The 27,232-nt window shown below is 35.9% G+C and overlaps 4 protein-coding genes across 7 annotated transcripts in view; 1 reads left to right on the top strand and 3 right to left on the bottom strand.

The window, feature by feature from the left end:
• The first annotated feature begins 1,412 nt into the window (after positions 1-1,412).
• LOC110848150 (insulin-like peptide receptor) lies at positions 1,413-15,909 on the top strand. 2 transcript variants are annotated; one of them, XM_022095292.2, is made up of 30 exons: positions 1,413-1,799; positions 1,925-3,012; positions 3,119-3,541; positions 3,650-3,767; positions 3,995-4,022; positions 4,102-4,205; positions 4,405-4,636; positions 4,728-4,854; positions 4,926-5,009; positions 5,164-5,296; positions 5,688-5,820; positions 5,943-6,155; positions 6,318-6,445; positions 6,538-6,639; positions 6,717-6,902; positions 7,060-7,328; positions 7,469-8,151; positions 8,260-8,379; positions 8,452-8,624; positions 8,722-8,982; positions 9,226-9,525; positions 9,653-9,726; positions 9,815-9,915; positions 12,703-12,795; positions 12,881-12,992; positions 13,076-13,089; positions 13,161-13,298; positions 13,382-13,515; positions 13,648-14,273; positions 14,394-15,909. In XM_022095292.2, the coding sequence occupies exons 3-30, from the start codon at positions 3,410-3,412 to the stop codon at positions 14,538-14,540; spliced, it is 4,965 nt and encodes a 1,654-aa protein (XP_021950984.1). In that variant the 5' UTR covers positions 1,413-1,799; positions 1,925-3,012; positions 3,119-3,409; the 3' UTR covers positions 14,541-15,909. The 2 variants fall into 2 exon arrangements, with proteins under 2 accessions (XP_021950984.1, XP_021950991.1); XM_022095299.2 differs by having other exon boundaries at positions 1,925-2,729.
• Positions 9,889-12,740, bottom strand: LOC110848174. The gene is made up of 7 exons (XM_022095322.2): positions 12,334-12,740; positions 11,994-12,263; positions 11,797-11,937; positions 11,615-11,731; positions 11,094-11,547; positions 10,363-11,025; positions 9,889-10,297 (listed from the first exon to the last, which is right to left on the bottom strand). The coding sequence occupies exons 1-7, from the start codon at positions 12,627-12,629 to the stop codon at positions 10,028-10,030; spliced, it is 2,211 nt and encodes a 736-aa protein (XP_021951014.1). The 5' UTR covers positions 12,630-12,740; the 3' UTR covers positions 9,889-10,027.
• A 229-nt stretch (positions 15,910-16,138) lies between the features above and the next one.
• On the bottom strand, positions 16,139-16,878 carry LOC110848190. The gene is made up of 2 exons (XM_022095345.2): positions 16,715-16,878; positions 16,139-16,617 (listed from the first exon to the last, which is right to left on the bottom strand). Exons 1-2 carry the CDS (start codon positions 16,788-16,790, stop codon positions 16,376-16,378), a joined length of 318 nt encoding a protein of 105 aa, XP_021951037.1. The 5' UTR covers positions 16,791-16,878; the 3' UTR covers positions 16,139-16,375.
• A 5,729-nt stretch (positions 16,879-22,607) lies between these two features.
• The window catches only part of LOC110842234 (RNA polymerase II elongation factor ELL), a 42,855-nt gene continuing 38,230 nt past the window's right edge, over positions 22,608-27,232 (bottom strand). Inside the window, exons 9-13 of one of the 3 annotated variants that reach the window (XR_004833608.1) lie at positions 27,147-27,182; positions 26,937-26,972; positions 26,723-26,822; positions 25,228-26,629; positions 22,608-24,765 (exon numbers count right to left, since the gene is read on the bottom strand). Coding sequence is in view for 1 of the 3 variants with exons in the window: in XM_022087948.2 (XP_021943640.1) it covers positions 26,459-26,629; positions 26,723-26,822; positions 26,937-26,972; positions 27,147-27,182 (343 nt within the window). In the remaining 2 variants the exon portion in view is untranslated. Of the gene's footprint in view, positions 26,630-26,722; positions 26,823-26,936; positions 26,973-27,146; positions 27,183-27,232 lie in introns of all 3 variants that reach the window. The other 2 variants (XR_004833607.1, XM_022087948.2) reach the window with 2 other exon arrangements.

Genomic DNA, 27,232 nt, shown 5'->3' on the forward strand with positions numbered 1-27,232 from the left:
AAAGCATCCAATAAGATTCATCGGCATAGCATATTTTCTCTTTAAGTAAAAATAGATCTCTGTGGTAAGTATGTTTATAGGATTCTTGAGAGCTTTTCATGTAGACATCATCACTTGGCCGAGAAAACCACCAGAAACCTAAATCAACATTGTCCGCCACCTACAAAATTAAATAGCAGCCCAATAATCGGGTATGGTGGTGAAAGTTTCTATATATATCCTCTCCCCTTGGTTCAATTTGTTCTCTTAATCCATGGTACTGTTTTTTCTTCGCCATTTTCAATCACAGTCCAATGTCCATCATCCTCTCTCGGACCACAATCAGTATGCAGTCTCTCTGCGTTTTCCCTATAAGTGAATCGCTATTATGCCCTCCATCACATTTGCTTTTAGCATTTATACTTTCTCCGTTTAGAATTTTCTGGCGAAACCATGGACGAAACGTTTCTCGTCGTCACTGCTCCCTAACGGGCGTCTGGGAAATCTGCGAATGAATGAATTACGTAGTAGTCCGTACCGTATAGTACGTATAGTATTGTATCTTTAGTAGTAGTACAGAGAGTCATCCATGAATTCTCTTAAAAACAATGTTGGAAGTTGTGGACCGCATCCATGTAATTATCACTATGTATCAGTTCGGGTCTCATTTTTTGCTGTAACACAGGCATGACGTTATGCAACAGCAATAACAAGGCTCTTCAAATTGGATTTTTGTCTTGCAGCTTTTGTATCACACTAAACTGGCTGCTGGTGCTGCTCACGATAAGAAGTGAACAACAACAGGAGAAAAACAACGTAAACAAGGGGCGTTCACTCATTGTAGTCCTCATTTACTCTGCTGCTGGGAAGTAATACGTAAAACGCTGTAATAAAAGAGAACAAAATGAATCTGCTCATCAGGGAAATATTGATACTCAAAATTATATGATCCCTTGCGGTAAGTCTCAACCATGTCCCTCGTAACATTGCTTTTGTCTCACCCTACCCGTTTTTTTATTAAAACCAGTAGCAGCACAATTAAGGTAGACACCGACAGGGTAAGAGCTAGGTTCATAAGAAGACTAGTAATTAAAATCAGAAAGTAGTTCAGGTACAGACGCTACTGGAACCTCTCATCGCCACCCCAAAAAAAACCAGGAACGGCGACATGAGGCGTGGATATATCCTCCGCGTCTCGCTATATTGTAGAGTAGTCTCTGATCATTAACCGCTTACTATTACAACTTGGTTTTGCAGGCAGACTGTTGTGCGTGCGTTGTGCTGCTGTGGTGTACGGCGACGACGACGATAGGAGGTGAATGAATGTGTTTCAATGTTAGTGAAGACGTGAAGAGGGATTTTGTTCAGAGAACTTCAATATGCGACTCATGCGACTCGGACTCTTAAATTCCCGTTCAGCCCGTTTATTTAGCTCGGCCGAGTGAGTGATGTGATCATCTATCCAAATCTAATACCTTCTTTTGCAAAAATAACCACCTCTGACTATTCAACAACCTATTCCTCGGGCCTGTAGGGGATGTGTACTTATTGCTACTCGTACTTTTGCAAGCGGTAGTAATCAAAATACCAGCCAAGTGATATCTTCTTCAGCACTGCTCATCACCACCCTGTGACAAGCAACAAACCGAACCATCGTCATTATCATTTAGTATCATCAGCATCACACCAGACCAGAAGACCGTGGAATGGATAGCTGATAATACGTTGTGTTGAGACTGAATTGCGAAAATTAAATAAACTCCTCAAACCTTTAGCAGACGAGCCAAAAGTGCAACAATATTTTATATTGTTGAATTAAGGTAAAATAATAGCAGTATCATTATGTATATAATTCGGTATTTGAGGACAGCTTGTTAATATACAATAACATATTTATTTCATACATTGGTTTAATTTAATCCATGATCTTTTTGTATTTTAAAAGATTCTACAACTTCCACAAATTTTTTTGAAATTGTGGGGTCGAAGCAAGACTGGACGACATCAATACAAGTTTATTGAGAAAACAATTTAGAAAACAAACATCTGTTCAAGATGCTACCAATAGGATCTTTCGAAATCATGTATGTAGTAGCGAGTCGGTGAAACAACAATGAACTTTAGTAATTCTGATTAATAAGTGATGAGTAAAGTGGAAATAGACAAACCGGAGGCCGTTATAGTGGATTGTTTGGTGTACTTTGTGCGTTCCACAATCAAAAATATTAATACGTAGTTTTGTGCGAGTGTTTCGAGGAATTGTGAGGTGATTATAAAAAGGATGGTTTTAAGGACGGAATGATACATAATGACGATCAGGATAGCCTTCATGCGAGAAAGAAGGTGGCGGATTGACCAGCAGCCCATCTTGTGCTACCACTTGCTCTGGGCGACGACGGTTTAATAGAGGAAGATCAGACTAAAAATGATGGAAAATGGATGAGAATGGAGCCTGATGGAACCCTATGCATATATGAAATCGGGAGGAAATTAGCTATTAGAAACATTGTATAAAACTAAGCAAGGTATTTCCTGGACACAATATTGGTAGTTGTGATCATCAGTTGAGTGAATTTGAACTTTTTGGGAGAAAGGCCTCCCTCCCAAAAACAAGGAATACGACGGGACTCGACGATCGCCTCTCGTTTTGCAGCATCAGCATCACCACCGGTTGATTGTTTTCAATATATATTCGTGCTGTTATCAATCCGCATATAGCAAACCAAAAACACCACCAGACAACAAACAAAGTCAGTCAATCAATGGGTCACTCGTCATAAAGATAACAAGAGTTTGATAAGTGATAACGATATTAAAGGATACCTGTGTGAATGAATGAATACCAAAGAAAACACACAAGAGACAATTGAAGCTAAAATCTTTACTTAAATTTACGTTTCTCTACAAGTAATTGTATTCGGTTGGGCATTATTGTGGACTTTTACTACATTGACCTTACGCACGTTGCAGTATTGTGACCTTCAAAAGTCCATACCAGCCCATTTACCGATTTCTTTAGTAAATGAATATAAAGTATGAATGATCAACAAATAGTATACATACATTAAAGAATTAGTGTTGCTTGATATATTTATGATACGTAGTATACCAATTTGAATTGCTGTGATTTAAATTGCAGGTATTTAGTGAGGCGAATCTTGAAAACAACATGAATGAATGACTAATTCTGATGACAACTACGTCATTTAAATCCGAAGACTGAACTTTAATTTCATACAAAACAAGACCATCATCTAATTTGATAAAATCTCACTACACATGAACTTGGACTCGTCACTTTGAAGCAAACAGTTGTGACACTCCTGCAATAATTACTATAATCGAAATCATTCAACTATCATTTAACGTGTGCCCTTTTTCGATTGTTGTGACACAGTAGAATGTGTATGATTTCTCAAACTACGGAATAATGAAGTGGAGCGTTACATTTGTAACGTCACTGGCCATTGTTTGGTCTGTGGGGTTCAGCTACACCATAGAACACCAACAGAAACTGCCGCACAATGAAAAAATATGTCAACGTGTCAGCATATGGGAGTGGGTATGTTAATATCGAAATCGGCTTTTAAGAATCATTTTATGTTACAGACACATTCACGACGCACATGTTTGTACGTTCGGGTCATAGTCACACTTTTTTGCATTTCAGGAACACTTTGACATGCTACGTGGCTGCAGTGTCATTGAGGGATCACTTCAAATTAATATGGTTTTTATTAACCCAAGTGCAGATTTCAGACAAAACATCACTTTTCCCGAGTTGAGAGGTGATTATTTAATTATTATTATTCAATTATTTCAACACCTTTTTTCTCATCTTAAAGATAATTATTTATTACTATATATTACCATTTTATAAATTCAAATTAACATCCGAATTCTCTCTATAAAAATGAAACAAATCTCTCCCATAAGTTCATGTCAAAGTAATAACCACTTTGTTGAGGCAGTAGGGATGAGTAGAAAGTATCACTAACATATTAATTAATTACAGAAATTACCGGATTTCTCATGGCATTTAGGTGAGAATAATATACAACTCCATCAGCATTACTCATCAGTACCATATGGATTTGTTAATTGTGATTATATTTCATTCAGCACGCCAAAAATAATTTCACTGAAGACATTATTCCCAAACCTGGCCGTAATCCGAGGACAAGAACTGATAGAAAATTACGCCCTCTTAATATACAAGATGCCAGGTATGTCCTTATATTTGTAGTAGACAGACATCAATTTTGTTGTAAGCGAGAAGTCCATTAGCTATGTAAACCCCAATCCCATAATATTTTTTCATAAAGGTATTTGGATTTTTTGAACGATAATTTTAAAAATGGCTATGAATTAGCCCAGCTCGCAGCAATGTTAGGCACGATTTATGATCACAGTTTTCACTTACAGGAATGCAAGAAATTGGATTGCCATCGTTGACAAATATTGTTCGTGGAGCAGTTTGGATTGTCGATAACGAGAATTTGTGTTATGTGGATACGGTAGATTGGACTAAAATTGCAAACGAGTCAAACACGGAAGGAATTTTTAAGAACAAACAACAATGTCCTGACACGTGTTCTCAGGAATGTCCAAAATCCGACTTATATAACGATAGAACTTTGTGTTGGAGCAAAGAGCAGTAAGTATAATTCGATAATTTTACTCATTTCAAATACTTAACAGGACAAAACCACCGTATGATCAATTATCATAAAAACAATTTTTTGCAGCTGTCAAGTGGTTCCTCATATTTCCTGTCCAAAATGCAATGGCAGGGCTTGCTTCGGAGATAAGCAGGACTGTTGTCATCCACAATGTCTCGGTGGATGTTATGGTCCAAATCCAAATCAGTGCCAGGTATGCAGAATTATCCTTACTACGTTTGTCATCAATGTACCATTGCTCAAGAAGACTTTCATTGTGTTTAGGTTTGTAAAGGCGTTGTTGTGAATAGTAAGAAACCTGGAGAAGGTCCCATTTGCAGGGATAAATGCCCATCTGGTTTATATGAGGTACAGAAATAAGCAATTATAATTTATTCAATCATTATTACTATTATTATTAGTAGGTCTAATCACAACTATTTATTTGCTATTATAATAATTGCGAGTTTCTTTCTCAGACGACTTAAAAAAATTTAATACGTTAAATGTTATTGAATTTCAGTATTTGCAACGACGATGTGTCTCTTCATCCGAGTGCCTTAACATAACAGCAATTGCTCCAATTAATCACCCGTATAACCCAAGTGGAAATTTCTCAGGAAAATGGTACACAAATAGAGATGGAACCCAAATGTGTAAGTTGATATTTTTCAGTCTACCAACGGAACCTTAAGTACTGTCACATCTCGATTTTCTTTCGGATGGTCTAAATTGATAGATAAGTGAGTGTAACTAAAACTTTGTCACGGGACATACGGTGAAAAATTACGTTTTTGCGAAATATTGGACGTTTTGGTGCAGCTTTCACCAAATATTTCGCAAAAACGTAATTTTTCACCGTATGTCCCGTGACAAAGTTTTAGTTACACTCACTTATCTATCAATTTAGACCATCCGAAAGAAAATCGAGATGTGACAGTACTTAAGGTTCCCTTGTAAGAATTAAAAAAATACATAAATTAATATGCTCTTGCTCATGTCTTGCTGAGTTGAACAAACTCTTGTAACTGATTGTTATATTTTTAGGCGTCCTTGAATGTCCAAAAAATACAGAATTAGCACCAAATGGGACGGCCTGCATTTCATGCGATGGGACTTGTAAGAAGAATTGTCAAGGACGAACCGTGGACAGCATTGAAGCCGCGCGTGATTTAAGCGGGTACGTAACAATACTTCATATTATTTCTGGCTATGCCATTATTCAATTAAATACTTTGTGTACGGTTTGAGTGGGCATTTAGATGTTGACAAAGTTTAATTATTAACTACACGAATCTCTAGATGCACTAGGATTACCGGTGCACTAAAAATTCACATCAGGAGAAGTTCCTCGTCAACCGTTTACGGAACCATTGTTAAAGAATTGAAAGAAAACTTGGACAAAATTGAAGAAATTGATCACTACTTGGCAGTCACTTACACATATTCTATATACTCTCTTGATTTCCTATCTTCTCTCAAAGTAATTAAGGGACAAGTGTTGGACGACAAAAAGTGAGTTTTTGGGTTATGAAACTATGAAGTTATGACTTGATAAATTACAAAATTTATTTGGAAAAAGTATTTTTATTAACATAAACATTGATAACTATGAAATACTTGATAAATTAGACTTTTTCTATTCTAGCTGATTTATAAATTGGTCAATTTTTTTAGGTACGCCCTCATAGTGAAATCAAATGAGAACTTAATGGAGCTGTGGAACGGAACGGATGTTGTAAATCGGAAAATAACAATTGAAAACAGAAATGCTCGAGTTTTATTTCATTATAATCCAAAATTGTGTAAGCTAAAGCTAAAAATTAGTATAGAGATTGATTTTGTTTCAAATTACGTCTTGGATACAAATTATTTAATCCATGACACTCTTTTTTAGGTCAATCAAAAATTTGGGAATTTGTACATCAAGCCGAAATAAAACCACCCGCTCCGAATGATAACATTGACATTGGTATTACAAACGGAGATAAAGCACCATGTGAGTATAATGTTATTATCGGAGTCAATAAACTCGTGATTTGACATTTACTTTATTTTCTTGGTATAATCACACAGGCAATACAAAAAAGCTCATGATTGAAGTCCTTCAAAAATCCAATTCGACCGTCATTATTAGATGGGAAAATTTGCGACGAAATCTCACCCGTACAAGTCATTTACTGAATTATGAAATTCATTACAAATTAGCCCATGGCTACCCGCAACAAAATGAGTCGAAATTTGATGATCGTGACCCTTGTGGTAAGTAACAACAAACATTCAAGTGTGATGAAAAAATATTTTGTAATAGACAAAACTTGCGTAGAAGTTACATATATATATATAAGTATCCAATGTCCAAATATAACCGAAATACGCCTGTCAGTATTTATTATCACTAATTCTAATGAATATTTAGGTGATGATGGTTGGAATGTTCAAGAACAAGCAAAAATAAGTGACAACGAGGTCAAAGGAATAGGAGTTGGAAACGAACCGCGGTGGGAAAACGAGGCATTGATAGCTAATTTGGACCCCTACACTTATTACGCTTTGTACGTTAAAGCCATTGTGATTCAGGACACCGATTCGATAAACAACAACACGGGTGCAGAGTCAGACATTATCTACTTTCGAACGTATGCAGATTATCCCACCAAACCGGTGAATGTCATGTTAGCCTCAAGTGTAAGTAATATACGATGATTTATAATTGTAATATATAAATATAATTCTTTTTATTAATTATCATAAATGTTAATAATAATGACAACTACTTAGTAACAAAAATGAATAATGACTAATGCTCCTGGTTTTCCCTTGTGTAGGGTCCCGATAAAATTACTGCAAACTGGGAACCTCCTTTCAAAGCTAATGGAGAAATGAAATCTTTTAAAATTTGGATTAAAAGTGTTCCAGAAAGCCAATCTCTTCAAGATCAACGAAATTACTGTGAACAAAACAGAGCACCAGTTATCCCTCCCATTTCATCAAAAGGAACTGACAGTTTTATTTCAACAACGTTCGCTCCAATTTTATCAGCCACGTCTAAAGATGCTGATTGTTGTTCCTGTAGTGCACCGCAAAAAACCTCATCAAAAGATCAAAAAATTAATAAAGTGTTTGTTGAAACTGATATATTTGACATTATTATGGGCAATTATCTGTTTCGAGTTCCAAGTGGAAATTCGCGTAGTGCCTCTCCAACATCTCGCCCAGAAGATGATCCGACAATAAATGAAATCAGGAAATCAAGACGACGACGGTCATCGTCAGTTCGTGATGAACATTCTTCAGCTTCCAACGAAGTAACAGAACATGAAATTATTGAATTTCCTTCCGGATCATCACACAAAGAAATCCTGGAGAATGAGTTGGCATCTTTGCCCATAAACAAGGAGCTCACATTTCTGAAAGAAATTCCATACAATTCATCCGTGTTGAAGTACTCTTTTGTATTGGATAATCTAACGCACTACACAACATACTACATTGGAATTCAGGCTTGTCGGTAAGTGAATTTATTTTGAATTAGCAGGTTATATCTAATAACAAACTATTAACGATTTTAATTTGCATGTCAAATTTCTCATGATTTAAATCCATATTTTTGTAACAGTGCGATCGATCCCAACATTACTGAAAATGATACTCGAACATGCTCTGAAATTATTGACGACCGTGTTCAAACGGCTAAATCCCCCACGGCTGACAATATTGATCCTCGAAGCATTTCTTGGTAAGTCGTTTCATTACAAATATTTATTAGATTCTAACCTATTCTAATCTATTAATATCCTTTAATTGAAAGGAATGTTACGGATTCTCATCGCCTCCATCTACGTTGGGCTGAACCCTTACATCCAAATGGGGTGGTGATGGCTTACGTAATCGTTTTACAAAAAGTAGGTGCCAGCAAAGAAGAATATTGGGGACGGAAATGTATAACACATGCAGAATTTATTAAGAATGGAAAGAACTATAGTAAGTTTATTTTGAAGTATTTGTTTTTGACACCGTTTGTTTTTAAATTTTCATCATAAGTTGACCGAGTAATGAATTGTTAATTTTCACTTTTCAGCATATTCGGACCATTTGTCACCTGGAAATTACAGTTTAAGGATTCAAGTGGCTTCATTAGCTCAAGATTCAGAGTTTAGCGCAGTACAATATTTCTACATCGAAGATATCAATGAGACTAGTCCTGGGTTTTGGGTATTGGTGATCCTACTTCCACTGCTGCTGATACTCTTGATTGCTGGCTGTTTTGTGTATTGGATATGGACAAACTATCCACCGACACAACTTGTTGTTTCTCCAAACCCAGAATACATGCCAAATGGTAAAAATATGGTTTAACCAGACTTATGTATTTGTATGCGGTGTTATGATATTTCCGAGTCATGCTAAGTTCAAAATAAGATAAGGAACTATTTACTTGTGCAATAATTTAAGAAATATTCGTAAACAATGTTTTTATACTTAATTAAGATGATCAAGTTTTTTCCTAGGGTTTGATCGCTATAATAAATCTATCCATTATATTCTGTCAATCTAATTGTTTTTCTGCTTTTATAATTTTCAGTGGATATTGCAGAGGAGTGGGAAGTACCCAGGGATAAAGTTCGCCTCCTCAAAGCACTCGGACAAGGCTCATTTGGGACAGTTTATGAAGGGAAGCTTCTTGACTTCATCGTAGATCAGCCTGATCTATTTTGTGCTGTGAAAACAGTTGCTGATGATACCCCTAGCGAAGAAAGAGCCCTGTTTTTAAAAGAAGCAGCACTTATGACTAAACTAAACTGTAATCATGTCGTTAAGCTATTGGGAATCGTTTCCAAGAGTCAGCCAATTTTTGTTATAATGGAATTGATGGAAAATGGAGGTAAGTTATGTTTTTTATGATTTCAAGTTTTTATTAATTTTATTACATAAAGACTACGTAGAACTTGTGAACTTTCTAATTTTTCATGTCATACTGGCCACTTAATTATTTATTTTTATTTTTAAAGACTTGAAACAATACTTGCGGTCTCGGCGTCCCGATATCGAGAAAAAAGATACTGCTCCTCCTCCAACTCTCAAGGTTTGTTTAAATTCTAAATAAACGCAAGTACTAAAACAAATAAATATTGATGCGTGAAATTTATATCATACTTGTTTTCTATCCGTAGCAAATTTTGCGAATTGCTGCAGAGATTGCAGATGGAATGTCATACATTCACAGCCAGAAACTAGTACACAGAGATTTAGCCTGTCGAAACTGCCTTGTTCAGTAAGCGTGTTCCAAGTACTTTTATTTTATTCAAATTAAAAAAATGCCCTAACGAATAACAAGTACATATTTGTATGAATAGCTGTAATATAGTTCATAAATACTGAATCTTTTAATTTGTCTCGTCCTCCTCTTGTGTCGGTAACACCATTTCCTTTACATCAGCCATGTTAATAACAATGGGATATTTAACCCCTTTCATTTTCATGCGAGGTTTCTCTGTTCCAAAAGTAATGGGTGAGACCCCTGCCAGTCCCAATTCAACAACCTCTTGTTTTTCCTCCTTTGAGCAACGCAACCACGCAGCGGGGGATATTTGTTTGTTGAAAGGGTCAACCTTCCTCCCTTGTCGTCTCACCCGAGCTTGCAAAAAGAGATGAACCTGAAAAATAGTCAATTATTAAATAATGAAATACTATTGAATCTTGATAGGCAGGAAATTATTACTAGCAACAGAGCCTCCAACTTTTCAGCCTCATCCACATTCACACGAGGTATGACACCAACTTGGATGCACTTCCTCGATCCATCAAAAATTGCTTTCCCAGGGTTTGTTAAATGAGGAGTACGTGTATGTACATCGGACACACCTGAAGGTTGACGGTTCTTTCCGATGTATCCCTGGATTGTCTCATCCACTTGCGGTGTCTCGTTTAAATGTCGACAGTACTCAGTGGGTGACAGTTGACCATATTGTTCGGTTAGGGGCATTAATGCAATGTAAACACATGCTTTTCTACTTGCTTCATAATCCTGCCTTGTTCGGAGTTGCTTGATTCGGTCAGCTACTTCTTTTTCAATTTTATGGGGGTCAGATAGTAGTTTCTTTGGAGGAAGTAACTGGGGCGGTCGCTGGAAGTTTGACTGAGTGGGGATCGGAAATGGCAATATTTTGCAATCCTTCTTGTTGAGATGGAGGAAGGCGACACAGTCTGGTCCACACTTTGCAGCTCGGCAGAGAAAGGGAACCCCTGTCACTCCATCCGTAATGGCTTTCTCTTGGTCTGCAATAGGAAGAGTGAGGAACGTAGATGCTTCCCTTCTCATATTTAGCCACCTCATCCTTGACCCGTCTTTGGCAATGTATTTTTGACCAGATAGAGCGTATGCCTATTAAATGAGGAACAAAAAACTTGATTATTATTATACATGCATAAAAGTATTCATTTGGAACCTACAATTAATTTTGATTCCAACTCATGTGCTGATTGGAGATTATCCTTATGAACTGTTCCCTTGAACTCCCACAATTTCAATAAGACTACAGTCTGCCCTCTTTGTCCTGCTTGACCCAAACAAGAGGTGTTCGGGTCTGTAAAGTGGTGAGGGCCAACACATATTCCGTTTCCATTACATCCGATGTAAAACGATACGTTTTCCCCACCCTTCATGACATAATCAAATGCGTCAGCAGCTGAGGTAAACCTCCCACCGATGGTGGCGACTAGGTAAACGCTACAAGGGCCCGTCACACGTGCCACTTCTGCGGTGCAGTATACATCCAACCTTTTAACCCACTTCATGCACAATTCACGGAAATTAGCATGGTGGGGCAGGACAGGGTCAACAGTTCTCAACTGATTGAGTTGGTTAGTGTGGAATGGATGAAGCAGCTTCATTTGAGATTGAGACCTGAAACATAAATGTAACTGACACTGTTTTGTCCAAATAATAATTATTGATTGTGTAAATAACTCACAATGTATTGATATCAATAATGGTGTGGTTGAGTAGGATGTGGAATTTCAGCATGGCTTTATTCCCTCTAATAACTAGTCGACAAGTAGGGCAAGTGTTTGAGGGGAGTTCACGGTCTCTATATAAAATGAAAAGATTTTGATGCACTTATTTGTTACAAAAGTATTTGTATTGATTACTTACGGGTTGGCCGGACAGTTTTCGTTCTCATGACCTTCACAGTGGTGCCGGTATCCAAACCCTTTTCCACAAAATTTGCATAAAAACTTGAGTGGTTTGGTGGTCTTCCTGATTGCTGTGGGTGTCCTTGGTTGTTGTCTCCAACTGCAATCGATATGGTTCATTTTTATAAACATAATATATTAAACTTTAGTACTTACTCTTGAGTTACTGTTGGGATGGGAGGAGTAGGTGGCGGAGTTTCAAAAATAACGCCAACATCATCATCATCCTCTGTAGCGGTCGGTGTGGGCGTGGTTGACAAGAGTCGTGTCTGTCTCTCTCTCGCAGCAGTGGGTGTGTATGTGGCGGATGGAGGGTGAAATAAAGGAGGACGGTGGAGACATTTCCTCTGGTGGCGTCTCAAACCGATTCTGAGAGGAAAGGTTGCATCACAAGGTGACCATTTGCACCTAAAAACAGTAGTTCCCCTGCAATTCACATTTCAAAATAAATCCTCCTCAAATAAATAATCCATCATAATAATAATTAAACACTTACTCCTTACGCTGCATTTTCGATACTCTGTCCGACAACCTTATATCTGACCTAGCACTAAGTAAAACTACGACTAGTAAACAAACGCTAAAAACAATTAAATTCAATTTTAACAATTGACAAAAAATGACTAAAGTTGCACTGGTCAGAGTAAGTGGCGGGCAGTATTTCCCGAGCAACTCATCTGGCAGGTATGATAAATATCGCAAGTTGTGTTTAATTTTGGGTGGGATGGAGATGGGGAAGTTGCACTCATTATTATAGAGAGACTGAAAGATCAGTCCGATCGTCAATTTCATTATTGGTAGTACTGGATCTTTTCTAAATAATTACTCAAACAACACAATTAATATTTATTATATTTGTAAATAGCCGGAGTTTAACCGTTAAAGTAGGTGACTTTGGAATGACGAAAGAAATTACTGATTACTACAGAAAACAAACTAGAGGGCTGTTGCCCGTCAGGTAATACCCGAATTTCTTTTATTTATCAAAGCTTCGTCCTAAAATGAAATGATCAATAGTAAATTTAAAGTACTTATACCTTAAGGTGGATGGCTCCTGAATCTTTACATGATGGGGTCTTTACAAGCCAGTCTGATGTCTGGAGTTTCGGAGTAGTTTTATGGGAAATGTCCACATTGGCTGCACAACCTTATCAGGTATTTGAGTGAAATTGACTTGTGGGAAAATACGAATGGAATAAAATACATATTTATCACATTTTTTTACTTATGTTTTGCAGGGTCTGAGCAATAGGTAAGTTGATATAATTCATTGGAATAAAGGTAACAGGAACAGCTTCTAATCAAAATTCATTTATCCATTAGCCAAGTGCTAGACTTTGTACAATCAGGAAGAGTTATGGATATGCCGGAAAAGTGTCCTCCCATTTTATATGAGTTGATGTCTGGCTGTTGGCAGTATGATCATCGCCATAGACCAACATTTGTCGAAGTTGTAGAGAGGTTTGTTATTTTTACGATACTTTTTTATGATTTTTACACGAGATTATTTAGTTTATCTATCGTGGATTTTGTTATATTTTCAGGCTGTCACCATACTTAGAACCATCATTTGCTCAAGCATCTTTTTACCACAGCCCTGAAGGGTTAGAATACCGAACTCGGGCATCTCTACGCCCAACAGAAGAGGAACCCGTAACAATTCGCACTCCACTAATAGGTAAGGTTTTTGTGAAACGGCTGTATTTAGTTATCTCATCGTCTAAACAAGAACAAATATATTCTGTAAATATGCATGTGGTTTATGGAGACATTTAATATTTGTTTAATGCGTACTTTTTATAACTTTCAGCTACTTTTGATGTATCTGACGACGAACTAGATTATGACTCTGACGATGATCACCAAGGGCTAAGTCATCATATTGTTGACGATCTAGAAGACATTTCTTCACGACGTCTACTAAGCAGTACTCCAGTCAAACCACTTGTGGAGCCAAGTACAAGTCCTGCAAACAAAACGCTGATAGAAAATGCTGGTGTTGGTTTTCTACCTCTTTCTTTCTCAGGGAATAATGGTTCATTTTTAAAGAACGCAAGCCCTTCTTCAGGAGTGTATCCCTCTATAACTGCCTCAGATCAACCATCCTCTCTGTTCTCCAACCCTCCGCTTTACACACGTAATAATTCGTCCCAACCCCAACCGCCACCAGCACCAACAACAAACTCAAACAACAACTACACTCAAGCTTTATTTGCCACACCCTCTTCCTTAAGTTCTACTAATAGTGTCCCGGCCTCAACATATTCTATACCCCTTACTCCAGTAAAAGTTAATGAAGTAAAACCTAATAAAAGTCGGCCACCCCCAAGTAGAAGTCCAATCACTTACACTTCTGTCACACCTGTGAGCCAAAACAACGCAGCACAAATTTCAACAAGAAGTAATAGTGGATCGGGAGCAGATTCTAATGAAAGGGTATGGCGATAATTCTGAATTACAAGTCTAAGTATTAATTAATAGCTGATCTTTATTATTATTTCTAAAGATAAAGATACAAGTATTAAAAGTCAAATCCATTAATTTTATATATTTCAGGAATCCAATGAAAGTTCAAAATCGTTTGGTGTAAATTGTTCGGGCGATAGTCATAAGTTTGGTAATGGAAGTAGTACAACAGGGGGAAACGGGTATATTTTGCCAGCGACGGGGAACCAACGAAATAACAAGACGACACAGTTTTAGATATGTTATTATTATCGGCTGGTTGAAAAGTAGATTTTATCATTTTCCAGTCTTACACTAAAGACACTCTCGCACTGAACTACAATAGGGTACAATTGCTAAGAATCCGAAGCGTACTGGATGTCCTTAATTGGGAATTATAAAACCAAAATTGGCATTACGCACGACTGATGAATTCACTTTTGGAGTACTGGAACATACTCCACTGTTACATTCGGCACTGTCAGAAATATACGTATTCATTCAGCTTCCAACAGGTCGAGGATTTATTCAAGCTTAAGATGCACACGATGCGGATGATATTATTGTCGAAATGAATTGCTGCTATTATAGTTACATGATGATTCTTGTACGATCCTCGTCTGATATGATCTCAGTATACATTTATATACATGTAAGTGACTAAATCGTATGAATTTAGATAAAATAATAATGTGTATTGGTTTAACTTCATAATTAAATAGTATATAAAGAGATACACAGTTTCAATTCAAAATAAAACTGCGAATCTTTAACTGATGCGGGTAATTATATTTTTTGGTTGTTAAAAATATAACAGTTAGTAAACGATTAATTATTGGTAGGTTGAGTCAATAATAACTTTGAAAGGAGTTGGTGGAAAATTATATTTAAATATATATGCATACATACATATGTGTCTACTAATCGACTACAAAGTCATCCATTTCATGTCCGTAGTTTAAACCGGTATTTATTATTCAGCTACAATAATTTTCTTGATTCTGCTGGGCCATGAACAAGTGATGAAATTTAAAATAATGTCATAAGGAATCTGTACAAGATGATTGTAGATTATTTAATGGATAATGATTTTGAATATTTCATATCTGTTGTCAATTCCATGTCGTTCCTTAAAGAGAAATTTGGTTACTTTTGATTTATTATTCTAGAATAGTGTGTATTTATATATACTGCATATGTTATATATTCTCGAGTGTACCGGTGGAATTGCTTTAATGAATTGTAAGATAAGTTCTTATCATTATTTGAACGAAAAAAAAACTTGGATCTTTTTGAGTGAGACATTAAAGTTTCATTCACTACACAGTTGTTGTTGTACAACTTTTATAGATTAATATATTACAAGACGATTATTAATTACTATTCAAACCAGGTACAGAGTTATATTTTTTAAATTAATATGAAAAATAATATGAAACAAAAAAGAGTATTCTATTAAAAATTGCAATCATTGAAGCATTACCTCCAGACAAATATATGACGCCTCTGGTTGTTAATTCTTGTGTACAAATTAGTTTCGTAAGTTGTATTTGTATTACCTATGTAACTTAAGTATTGCGTAAATAATGCAATAATAAAAAAGATGCTTGTCCAAAATGATAAGTAGCCAAAACTTTTGGTTTATATAACAGTAATAATCATTTTGCTCTGCCCATTTCATATTCTCGGAATACCTTAACAAATCAGTCCTTCTCTTTTGAAGGCCACGTAGATGTTTGCATGAAAAATTCGTGGAAAAATCTTGATTTACCAGCGAATAGTGCGAATTTCTTGAACCGGATAATAAATTATATCACGGATCATACTTATTTAAGAAATGTTGATAACTACGATAATTAATTTTTCACAAGTATTTATTTTCTCATAATTTCAACTTGGTAGACCATTTAAACAAACAAAACACAGAAGAATGATGTAATGATATAAAAATATTATTTCTTTGGCACAATAAATCAGAAAGGAACTCGGAAAGTTTTTGAGCTCTGCCAATTCTACTCTAAGAATTTGTACAACATTTGAATTTGTTAACTAATCGAAGGCTAGAGTTTTAATGAGCTAGACGCAAATATGACTTAATGCCATCCCCATCCGTGAGAAACCGTGACGACGGGGCCGGATGACCATCCCCAACCTCGGGACCTGGGAGCCCAACCCCATCCGTAGTGTCGGTGACCACCCCAACCTTTGTTGAACAATTTGGGTCCAAGGAGGGAGCCAAGGAGGAAACTTTTTCCAAGGATCAACGGCAAGGTTGGGTCATATGGCGACCTCTTGGCACGATGATGAGCCTCAACTTCGGCAGTGTGCTCATATTCTTTAGAAACAATTGCAAAAATTAATAAAGAGTCCAAGTAAATTACCCTCCTCGGAGAAGTGAGTGCACTGTGTTACGCTTTTTATATTTTACTGACCATTCTCATGGCTGAAGACATCGGCCACTGCCAACGCGACGAGGAACAAGGTTGCGAACGTGATGAATCCCTTCATTTTGACTGATTTTTGATGATTAGATATTACAAGAAATGGTTAATGAACGTATAGAAGTCAGGACACCAACTGATACAGATTTCCGAAACGCAATCCTTTTTATACATTGACGCTCCAAGAATGGAATGAGCCAGCCAAAATTGCTCAAGAGTCTGCACAGATTGGTATGCAGCCATCGACCTGCGAGTCCTCATATTTCACCAAAGCCAGAAGCCATAAGGGGACGACGGCGTTGAACTTATTTGCTCCAATGAGGAACTTGTTGCGCTATTGTTAGAACTAGATTACTTACATTGACACAACATTAGACCCACACCACAAGAATTTAAAAAGAGCACTTATCGTCGCTGATACTGATACAGTGAAAAAATATCTAGGTACGTGTGTGCGGAGGCTTCATTATTCCACCAATCAAAGCTCTGCGTGACCCTCCTCCCACCCTTCACATCAAATCACATCTTCATGACGCCTAAATCAATTTATCTAGGTATCTATACTTTACATGGATACATACAGAAAGTCCATTTGATTTTGACATTTGCATTCCACTTGCTCCCTGTTGCCAAAATCTAAACTACATACAAAACTAGATTTGGTGTGTGTCATAACATGATGATGTTGGCCATTAGTTCTGCAGATAAATATTAAATTGTATGTATAATGCATCTGGTAGATGCGAGACGACTTCCTATTTGCTAGATTATGAGTTACAACAATTACTGAACTACAGCCTCAAGTCTGGTTAGTTTTGTGCTCATCAACATTTGTCTGTTAATTTTTTGCTTCAATTTCATTTTCATTTGGTCTATTCTAATTCTAATAATGCATATTCATCGCTGTAATAAATCTAGAAAAAAACTACGTGCAGAAGACGCATGAGCACATCAATTTTTTACCCGAGTCAGGGCTTATGGAACCGTCATGTCCGTCCGTCCGTCCGTCTGTCCGGCACGATAGAGCCAAAACGGCTGAACCGATTGACTTGAAATTTTTACCATATGCATATTGGACAAAGTTAGGAAACGAGTTCGAAGATGGGCGAAATCGGTCAAGTGGTTGACCGGTGGGGGTCATCGGAGTGGGTGGGGTATTATGCACCAAATTTCAAAATTGTCGTAGAAGGCTAAAATTGGGTACAGAGGTTGCTAATGGCTCCTAATAGATAAACATGACTTTAAGTTTGAAAAATTTTCATCTTGAGGGACCCTATGGGATGACCCATACTGATTTTTCAAAATCGTCGTAAAAAGCTGAAATTTGGTAGAGAGGTTGCTAATGGGTCTTAATAGAAGAATATGACGTGGAATTGGTAAAATTCTTATCTGGAGCGACCTTATGGGGTGACCCATACCGATTTTTAGAAATTACTTTAAAAACATTAAATCCGGCAAGGTCATACCTAATGGCTTCTCATGAAAGGATATGAAGTTAAAAGTGAGCGAATTTTAACCAGAGTGACCCTGGAGGGTAACCCATACCATTTTTTAAGTTTAATTTTTTCCATCTGAAATTTGGTACGAAGGCTAAAAACCACTTCTTGATAGCAAATATAGCTGTGGAAGTTCAAAGTGGTAATATTATGTCGGTCAATTCGGAGAAAAATTTAGAAACAGCTAGGACTCACGGAGTCAGGGACTCTGTCCCTGACTCGGGCTATATGGAGTCTGCACTGTAGGTTTTTTTGTAAATAATCAGACATTTCATCATAAGAGGACTGTGATTGGGAGGTTAAGAATCGCTGCTGGGCGTACAGTGTGTGTACTCTGTTGCGTGTTTGTGGGTCAAATGTCAACTGATTGAGAAAATTGAAAACTGAAAATTTGAAATGGGTTGGAAGGAAGACTGCGTATGTATTTTGCTGCGTGCTCTGCATTATTTTAAATTGCATACGATGAGCGAATGCTGAAATTATGAAAAGCGGACAGCTAACTACTTAAATACATATGCTGATTGCGAATTGTGGACAATTATATTAATTACACACCTCAGAGGAATTCTGAGGACCAAAGACTTGATGTGCGTGAGAGGAACATTTATTGACAGGCGACAAATATTAGTTGATAAATGCACCATAGAAATTAATATTTCGTTTTTTTCTATTCTGTCCTTGTGGGGGTTACTTGGAGATTAATTTGATGTTACTTATAATTTGTAATACAGGTTGTGTCCAAGATTGTTTGACACTTTATCACTGTATTAAATATAGGGAGAAGATTTACCTAAGTATTAAGTGTCAAGTATTTAATGGTGGCATTTAATTTCAGTTTATTGGACTTTATGAGATTAAAAAAAAGAATTGACACTTATTTTGTAAGGTGTCAATAATGCGAAAACATGGTTAAATTCGAAGGTGAAGTTACAGTAGCACAGTCTTTAGCTCGAAATATGTACATACATATGTATGTACGAATAAATGTATGTAACGTAGCTAGTATTTATGTAGGTAAAAATAAAGTATGGATAAAGTTAAATGCGAACGGTGTCATTTATAGGGTTGAAGATTGATATGGTTTTAGAAATTCTAGTGGACCTTCTTTAAAATTAAATAAAAAACGTTGTTCTGAAGTTAAGTGATTGAGATAATAAGATGTCTGTCATTAAAAAGCGTTGTAACAAATTATCGTGGAGCAGTGGTCTGTTAATTTTGCAATGACCAGGGGTCACTATGACTGCGACATTATGCAGTCAAATCGGAAATTATTTGCTAGTTTTGGCACGTCACTTTGACAAAATGTGACTTCTTCAGCGAGAAAATTGTCGTTGAATGAGTGACATTATTTTCAGGACCTCATTTGTTTGTTGAGCCGCATCAGTTAGATTATGAATCACTGCCACCATGTGATTAGGTTATGAAAAACGAGTTTACGTCTAATATAAGTTATTATGTTTTCAAGGGGCTGAAATATTCGGCGTAAATAATTTGATTAAATGCGTGCTTCCCATGAAGCTCACGTATAAGAAGGAAACAAGTTGTTCATGCAATCAGCCAAGTCAAATGACATAATCTACCGTATCTTAAACGCAATTATAATATTGCCCTGATTGCCAAATAACAAAAAAGCGTGAAAATATACCTAAGACGATATGAGCAATATTTATATGATTTATTCAATATATAATTTATCGTGACATCGATAAAATCAAAACTTTTAGCCTAATTGATCATCAGTGTAGTGTCATGCTATTTTACATATTTTCAAATTTAAGATTTTCTCCAATCTAATGTAACTTTAAGGCAGATTATGACTTGACATTTCTGGGTTTTGACCACCTACAGTTGACATTTTAACCGATTTAACATATTGTAGCATATTTATATTTGCATTTATAGCGTGTGTCTGATTGCCAATCAGTTTGAAATTTGGGCGACTGAGTGACTAAGATGGACGGAAGACGGAAATTGTGTCTGATTGATGACGTGCGACGGAAAGAAAATATTTACATTTATCCTCACTATCATTGTCACAAAAATGAAAATGTATGTTCACATGGAATGCATAGCGTGCGGCCAAAATGTGAGTCTTGACTTTACAATGAACAGAGTACATTGTAAAGAGTATAATTTTTCAAAGTTTGTAGATTAATCTCCCCAACAACCCGTATAAGTAAGTCCCAATATGTGCATGTACATGCATAGGCATATTTTAGCGTCATTGCTCATAAAATGCTAGGATCGGTTAAAGGGCATACAGGGGTATGATACATATCAAAGTGTAGGTCTAATTGTGTCCATCATCTGGTACATATATGCAGTCGCGATATTCGAAACCTCGTTTAACTTGGAAAACGGCAGGCGCATAAACTTTTCGTTGTCCGTGGTTTCTTCTAAGGGGGTGATGCATGAGTATTTTTTTAATTAAAAAATTAAAAGTTCGGGAATTGCATGCAATTTTTTTATGCAATGCAATGTTTGGTTGTCGACCATATCTTTAATAAATAATGTGGCAAAAAATATCTTGCCGAAATATTAGGCAAGATATTTTTTGCCACATTATTTATTAAATATATATATATGGTTGACAAGGAGAAACCACGAACAATAAAAAGTTTATCCGGATAACGGTGTTCAAAAATAAATAAGTTGAGTGGAGCATGAGTTGGATGATTAATGGGCAAATAAAATAAGCTGGGACCACTTACAATAGAACCTTTTTTCAAGTTACACCGGGATCGACTAGCGAGTTACGTCAAAAAAATCAAGCCAAAAATTAGAAGTCACGTGACACTTATCTTTCCGTTGAATGGCCCTTTTGAAGAAAAGTATTGGCGGTCAAGTTCAATTTTTGAGGAAATTTTCTCTTGCTTTTTTCTCCACGGGGCGAAAACCAAGGCGCTCGTGTGAACTTTGACCTCTATTGTTTTTCTTCGCAAGGGCCATTCAACGGAAGGAGAAGTGTCACGTCCTAATTTTTGGCTTGATTTTTTGACATAACTCGCTAGTCGATCCCGGTATAGCTTGAAAAGAGGTTGCATTGTTATTAATAACAATTGTCATTATAATTGTCATCATATTGTGAACATGACAATAGTCATGTTCACAGTGTGAACTTCACACTTACTGTTACCTTACTTCCATAAGTTAAAAATGTGCTAAATTCCACAAAGGGTCAAGTTATGAAATAAATTGAAATGGGATGCACCCCTCCACATTCCACAAGGGCACGCCGAGCTATGCAGTAAGGTAACCTCTCTGCGTTTTGAACATGGTCATGGGAAGTTTTCGTTTAAAAGGATTTTCAAAATTGTTCTCCATGGATCACGAATGCCGATTTTATACAATTCGTATTGAGTTTTAGTCAATTTTAAAAGGGGTCCCATGTTATTATTATTGAGTATGAAGTGATGTATATGGCAATCTTGAAAGTAATGGCTGATTCGGGCTTTATGAAGACTGCACATTGTAGGTTTTATAGTTGATAGTTGCAAAATCCTCTGCAGGCGAAGTGCAGAATCTATTAAATATTTCCAATTTTCCTTCATATGGACAGTCCTCAGTAGGAAGTTCCTTCTCCACACCTTTATACGGAATGGAGAGCAGAAAAACAAGTTCATACAATAAGGGAACACCTAATAAATAAATACAGCAAAGTAATGAGCTTGCCAAGCATACATTGAATACAAAATCATGCAATTTTCGACCTATTCATTTATTGCATCGATTACAGGCAAATGCCAGCGCCACAACCATTCATATACTAATTTCCAACATGTCTGAGCGAATTGCTACAACTTTTGTCTTGTCAGTTGTTGCAATTTCACACGTCTCATCATTACATTTTCATTCTGCGTTAACCTGTTGTTGCTTCTCTTAAACTTCAGCAAGACGTATTACATATTTGGTACGTACGTGCATAAATATGTAAGTTAAGCCATAACAAGTATTGCATCAATGTTATCTTTTTTTTATTTTGTACAACTTTTTGATTGAGTTTTATGACAAATGTGTGACCCATTATGCAATCTCGTGAGTTGTACTTGAAGGGATGAGAACGATAAAGTATGAGATTATAACAATTAAGGCTGAAACCAACGAGAACAAAGAAAAATTCAAATTCCGCAAAATACTAAAAATCCCTTTTGACAACTGAATCTTCTGATGCAGTGAGCTAAATTAGTGCTGGAGATCGAGTATCGAGTATACAAAGATACAAATAGGTATGTACCCGTACGCATGGGCAGTTAGCTTGTATTTGTTAAGTTAATGAGTTAAATTGAAACGTTCCGGAATAAGACTATGCAAATATGTAGATGGTTCACAGCAGGGACATTGAGAAGGTTCATTAGTGAAAAATTGATACAAGTAAAGTTCAACACATATTTCGAGATTGCAAAGTTTTGATTTATTTCAAACTACTCTATCACCAAATATACAGAGACTGACAATGGAACAATTCACAGTGTACAGAGGATATATTATTTAGTGTTGTGGTAAATTAATTTGCAAACGTAAATCGTAATAATTACAATACAGCGAAGACAAGACAGTTTTGAAGTATTAGTTTTGCATAAAAAATACAGAATTTTGGCACTTTTGAGAATCGTCTTTTTCGGTTCACATCAATATTTTCACATAAAATAAACACAAATAATCCAAATCTACAATTTCCTTCTAAATGCATCTACAGAAGTTACTTTTATGTATTACATCGATCCAATAATTATGGTTCAGCTTTAATTTTTTGAAACCAATTTAATTTAAATTGCAAAATTTTCGTTTTGTTGCATATTTCGCAGCTTCATACATACATACGAGTAGTCAAGGTCAATAAACAGTCTAGTGATTGGAGAACACTTAGCAAAATAAACAGATTTTAATTCAACGCATGATTTAACAAGTGAGGCGACAGAAATAACGCTTCTGTACACGATGTGTGTACATATGTATCTGACTGAAAATCATATACATATTTATGTCTACTAACACGTATCTTTATAATGATTGTAGATCAATTACCACAAATTAGCAGTCAGTCAATTTTTCCTTAACTTTATCTTCGATTAACAAATGCATTGCACGAAAGCTTTGTTTTCCAAGAACAGTAATTAAATAGAAGAGCAAAAAATACAACATCCACAAATCACAATAAGAATATAATAATAATAATCGGGTAGGAAATAACGGCAAATTCAGTCCAGTTCAAAAACAGGTTTCAAATATTCCTAATGGACTAAAATTAATATACATAAACATGCATGATAATTATAGCGCAATTGTCATAATGTCAACTATCATCATCAGTACAAGTATCCTGCTATTTCGAATCGTCCGATATGTGTTTGATTGCAAAAATATTTTACTTGATCTCCACATTATTCTTTTGACTCAATAACACTACATACCGTATATTTTATATATCTAGTTCTCGTTCCTTAGCACTATTAAGCACTATTATCAGTACCAACCAATATTATCTTATAAGTACCACTACAGTATTATTTTAATAAGTTTACAAGAAAAACGTCTAGCGATGTATGCTTATGCATATTTATCCATAATTCTCATCCACAAATTCCAGCAAAGTTATCAAAATATTTTTCATCATGTATCACGAGGAATTCTGATAATGAAGCGACAAAGTTACAACCTATTTATAATAATATTATCAATGCGTCTTTTTATATATTTGCTTCGTTTGTCATTTGAATTATAGTTACAAAATCTCTCGGCTAGAGTACGTATTTCAGCTTTTTATAACATAAACTAATCATTAACTAGGTTACAATAGTGTTTTTTTCAGTACTTTTTTATTTACTCGCCATAGCATGACGAGTAGGTTTCTATTATTTAAGCCAGTCTTTTTTTAAACGTTTTCAATATAATATCTTGACCCTTATACGTTTTCTAATATCTAAATAATATGACAATGCATGTTGCTTTAATTATGCCCAATAATTATAATCAGGTTGAATATTACAAGAAAAAAGATAAAACTACGCCCAAAGATTAACAACCTATTTGTGATGCACTGTAATTCTCTCTCATTTTTTTCCATCTATTTTGGAAACAAGACGAAACAGAAGAATAATTTGACTCCTATAAATTTTCTGATATACATTTCCAATAATCCAAGGCATTTTCCAAACATGCACTGGAAACGGGGATTAGTATCTCGGTAATCAGTTCAGTTTTCCTATTTATTATGACACCCCACTTGACTTGTGAACGCTTTTCCCCAAATAAAAAAGACGAATTCTGAAGTAGTAAGGACAAATTGTGTTATTAGAGACCATAAGATTCCCCCTATGATTTTCTTCCGCACATACATAAGCAACGCTGCGTGACTTTTTATATCGCTGCCAATTTTATATAGTAATCCTTCATTAGCGTTGACTAGTTTTCTACGCTCTCGAAAACAGAAGGAATCCTTGCTTCAACACTAATCCGAAATTTCATTGACTTTGATAACTCAGTAAATTTGCGATAATTAATGGTTTAATTTAGAATACGGCTTTTTAGCCAGAGTCAGGGCTCATTCTGTATGAATTAATCAGGGTCCATCAACTGTATTTTTGCAGGATTTCTAGATAAATTTCTATGCATAATAAACAGGGCGAGGGATTATATAAAGCCTTCGTGAAATTAAGCACACTATGCTTACTGCGAATTTACTAGATGAGGTCTGAAACTATAAGCGGTACCCAAGAAGATTAATAGCATAAAAGTCCAGCACCAAATACGGTATCCAAAAATTATGTTTTACATTTTATGAATGATAGATCCGGATATTTCAACTTGCTTGCCAGCAAAACTTTCCCAGCATAAGACACCCATATTATATTCCCAAACTTTAAAATCTTTTAAAATTTTTTTGGGAACTTATAAACTGACGGGACAATACCTAAAAATTCTTCAAGGATACAGTTGATAGACCCTGATATCAGTACGATAAGTTTTGGAATAATCAACCATATTCGTTTAGCAAGGCAAGGTACATACAAAAAATGTTTGAAATTCGTAGCTTGACCACCTCGGAAATTTCATTTTCACATCTCAAATTTCAAAATCGACATACATACATACATACATACATAATCGTAGCGTTGTTCAAATTTGAATATGACAAAACCTACGAATGCGACAGTCTTGGAGGAATATTGGCTTTTTTTGAAATTGGCGATGGAAATTCAGTTAGCAGTGCACAAATAAATGTTTATAAATTATTTTCGAAATAAAGATAAACGTTTAATTGAGTGCCTGCCTGCTTCGTGCATGGCTAAAGTAATATCAATAAATACGTAAAAATGTTTTGTCTCCTTCCAATCAAATATCACCATCACTCAGAATTAGTTACACAGGATTAGCACAGCCCATGGACGCAGCACATATAAAATCACGTTCGTGCTCCACACGACTCGAACTTTGTTGTCTATACCCCTAATCAAAATTTCGTACATAAAGTAAATGCAGGTTAAGCTAAAAATACCTAAAGTGCTTGATAAAACAAGATAGTTTGAATGAGAAATCACAGTTGATTACCACATGATAAGAAGGATACAAAAAAATTCGAAACACATATGACATAAATGACTTAGCAAATACAATCAAGCAAATATACAGATAAAATTGCCAAAAAAGTGTGATTTGTGTGCAGCAATAACATCGTTGTTTTAAAAATAAATACCAAGTAGCAACTTCAAGCACTTTATCATTCCAATTCCTAAATTTGCGACGCCAAATTAAAGGTACCAAAAAGTGCTAATCCGAGTACCCACAAATGTAGCAGGATATTTTGATGCGTCTCAATTTTTATATTAATCTATAATGCATGCTTGTGATTGTTTGGATAGCCAAGACTGATTGCATATTACAACTTATACAACTTTCTACCTGCACTACCAATACATATTTATAGACAACATAGTTTTGAATAAACTCGCGTCATTTTTACAACGTTAGAGAATACGTGATTAGTGAGCAACGACGCGCCGATTGACTGGTATATTCGGAATATTAAGGCCAATGACACATGAGATTGGTGACTACGATTTACATTTGCGAGTTGCATGACGACTTTACGAAATTAATTGAAGCTGTCTGTGTGTGAACGCTGAGGATTAACAAGAGTTGAAATTTTCATGCAGATCAGTTTGCTCTCTTCCAAAAATAATGAGTTCAGTGGGTACAGAGGGGTTGGCTGCTGCTCAATAGTTACGTCTCCAGCTATCCGTCATCGAACTGGAGAACATTCGTGTCCAAACAAGTGTCGGTCATAGTCGCTAACCAATTCTTTTATATGGGACAACTTTTTGTGCAAGTAGTTAAATTTCTCCTTAGCTTCTTGGTATTTTCTATCCTTCTTGCTGGCGTAGTACTCTTTTACTATTTGGTCTCGGATGTTCTAAGGATGAAACAGAACATTATAATTTTTAATGCGGATGTTGCTAACTTTGAGGCTAAGCCCCACACAGGCCTTAGCATTTACTCAACTAACCTGATATTCCACAGAGCCACGAACCTCTTCTCGCAGTCTTTCCTCCAATTGAGCAAACTTTTTTGAAACTTTCCCTATCACATCATGCAGATCACGGTACCTATGAAGTCAACAATAAAATAGGATCAATTAGAGTCATCGAGTTGGTGTAATTTTTAACTGCAAATTGAGCAAATCTCTGGTGCAATAATATTGTATTTAGCAAAAGTCTTACCGTGGATAATCACTGTTGAAGTCGTCTTTGTAGCGACTGGAACAATAACAGAAGTACATTAATTATAAAGTACATGAAAATGCAATGCATCTTAATTTGGCAAACGCTCAACTACGTGCATTTGTTAATCGTATTTAGTTATTTTTTCTCGTGTTTCATATCTCATTACGTAAGTGTTAATAAAAAGCAATGTAATTTTAATTATTTTACCTCCTTTGCTCGTCTGACTCGATGGCCGTGTATTGACTGTAAATATGTTATATAAATATACAAAGAATTTTCGGTAGGGCCAATAA

The sequence above is a fragment of the Folsomia candida genome, unplaced genomic scaffold (assembly GCF_002217175.1).
Source record: "Folsomia candida strain VU population unplaced genomic scaffold, ASM221717v1 Fcan01_Sc001, whole genome shotgun sequence".
NCBI classification, from domain to species: Eukaryota; Metazoa; Arthropoda; class Collembola; order Entomobryomorpha; family Isotomidae; genus Folsomia; species Folsomia candida.

What these genes read in the sequence shown, in the direction of transcription:
- LOC110848190 (XM_022095345.2), bottom strand. Translation starts at nt 16,790, where the DNA reads ATGAAGGGATTCATCACGTTCGCAACCTTGTTCCTCGTCGCGTTGGCA. An exon ending in TGTCTTCAGCCATGAGAATG is followed by an intron (nt 16,618 to 16,714) that starts GTCAGTAAAATA and finishes TTGTTTCTAAAG; the next exon opens with AATATGAGCACACTGCCGAA.
- LOC110848150 (XM_022095292.2), top strand. Translation starts at nt 3,410, where the DNA reads ATGAAGTGGAGCGTTACATTTGTAACGTCACTGGCCATTGTTTGGTCT. An exon ending in TGATGATCGTGACCCTTGTG is followed by an intron (nt 6,903 to 7,059) that starts GTAAGTAACAAC and finishes ATGAATATTTAG; the next exon opens with GTGATGATGGTTGGAATGTT. An exon ending in TGTCGAAACTGCCTTGTTCA is followed by an intron (nt 9,916 to 12,702) that starts GTAAGCGTGTTC and finishes ATTTGTAAATAG; the next exon opens with CCGGAGTTTAACCGTTAAAG.
- LOC110848174 (XM_022095322.2), bottom strand. Translation starts at nt 12,629, where the DNA reads ATGAAATTGACGATCGGACTGATCTTTCAGTCTCTCTATAATAATGAG. An exon ending in ATCCCAACAGTAACTCAAGA is followed by an intron (nt 11,938 to 11,993) that starts GTAAGTACTAAA and finishes TATCGATTGCAG; the next exon opens with TTGGAGACAACAACCAAGGA. An exon ending in AGTTGGAGGCTCTGTTGCTA is followed by an intron (nt 10,298 to 10,362) that starts GTAATAATTTCC and finishes ACTATTTTTCAG; the next exon opens with GTTCATCTCTTTTTGCAAGC.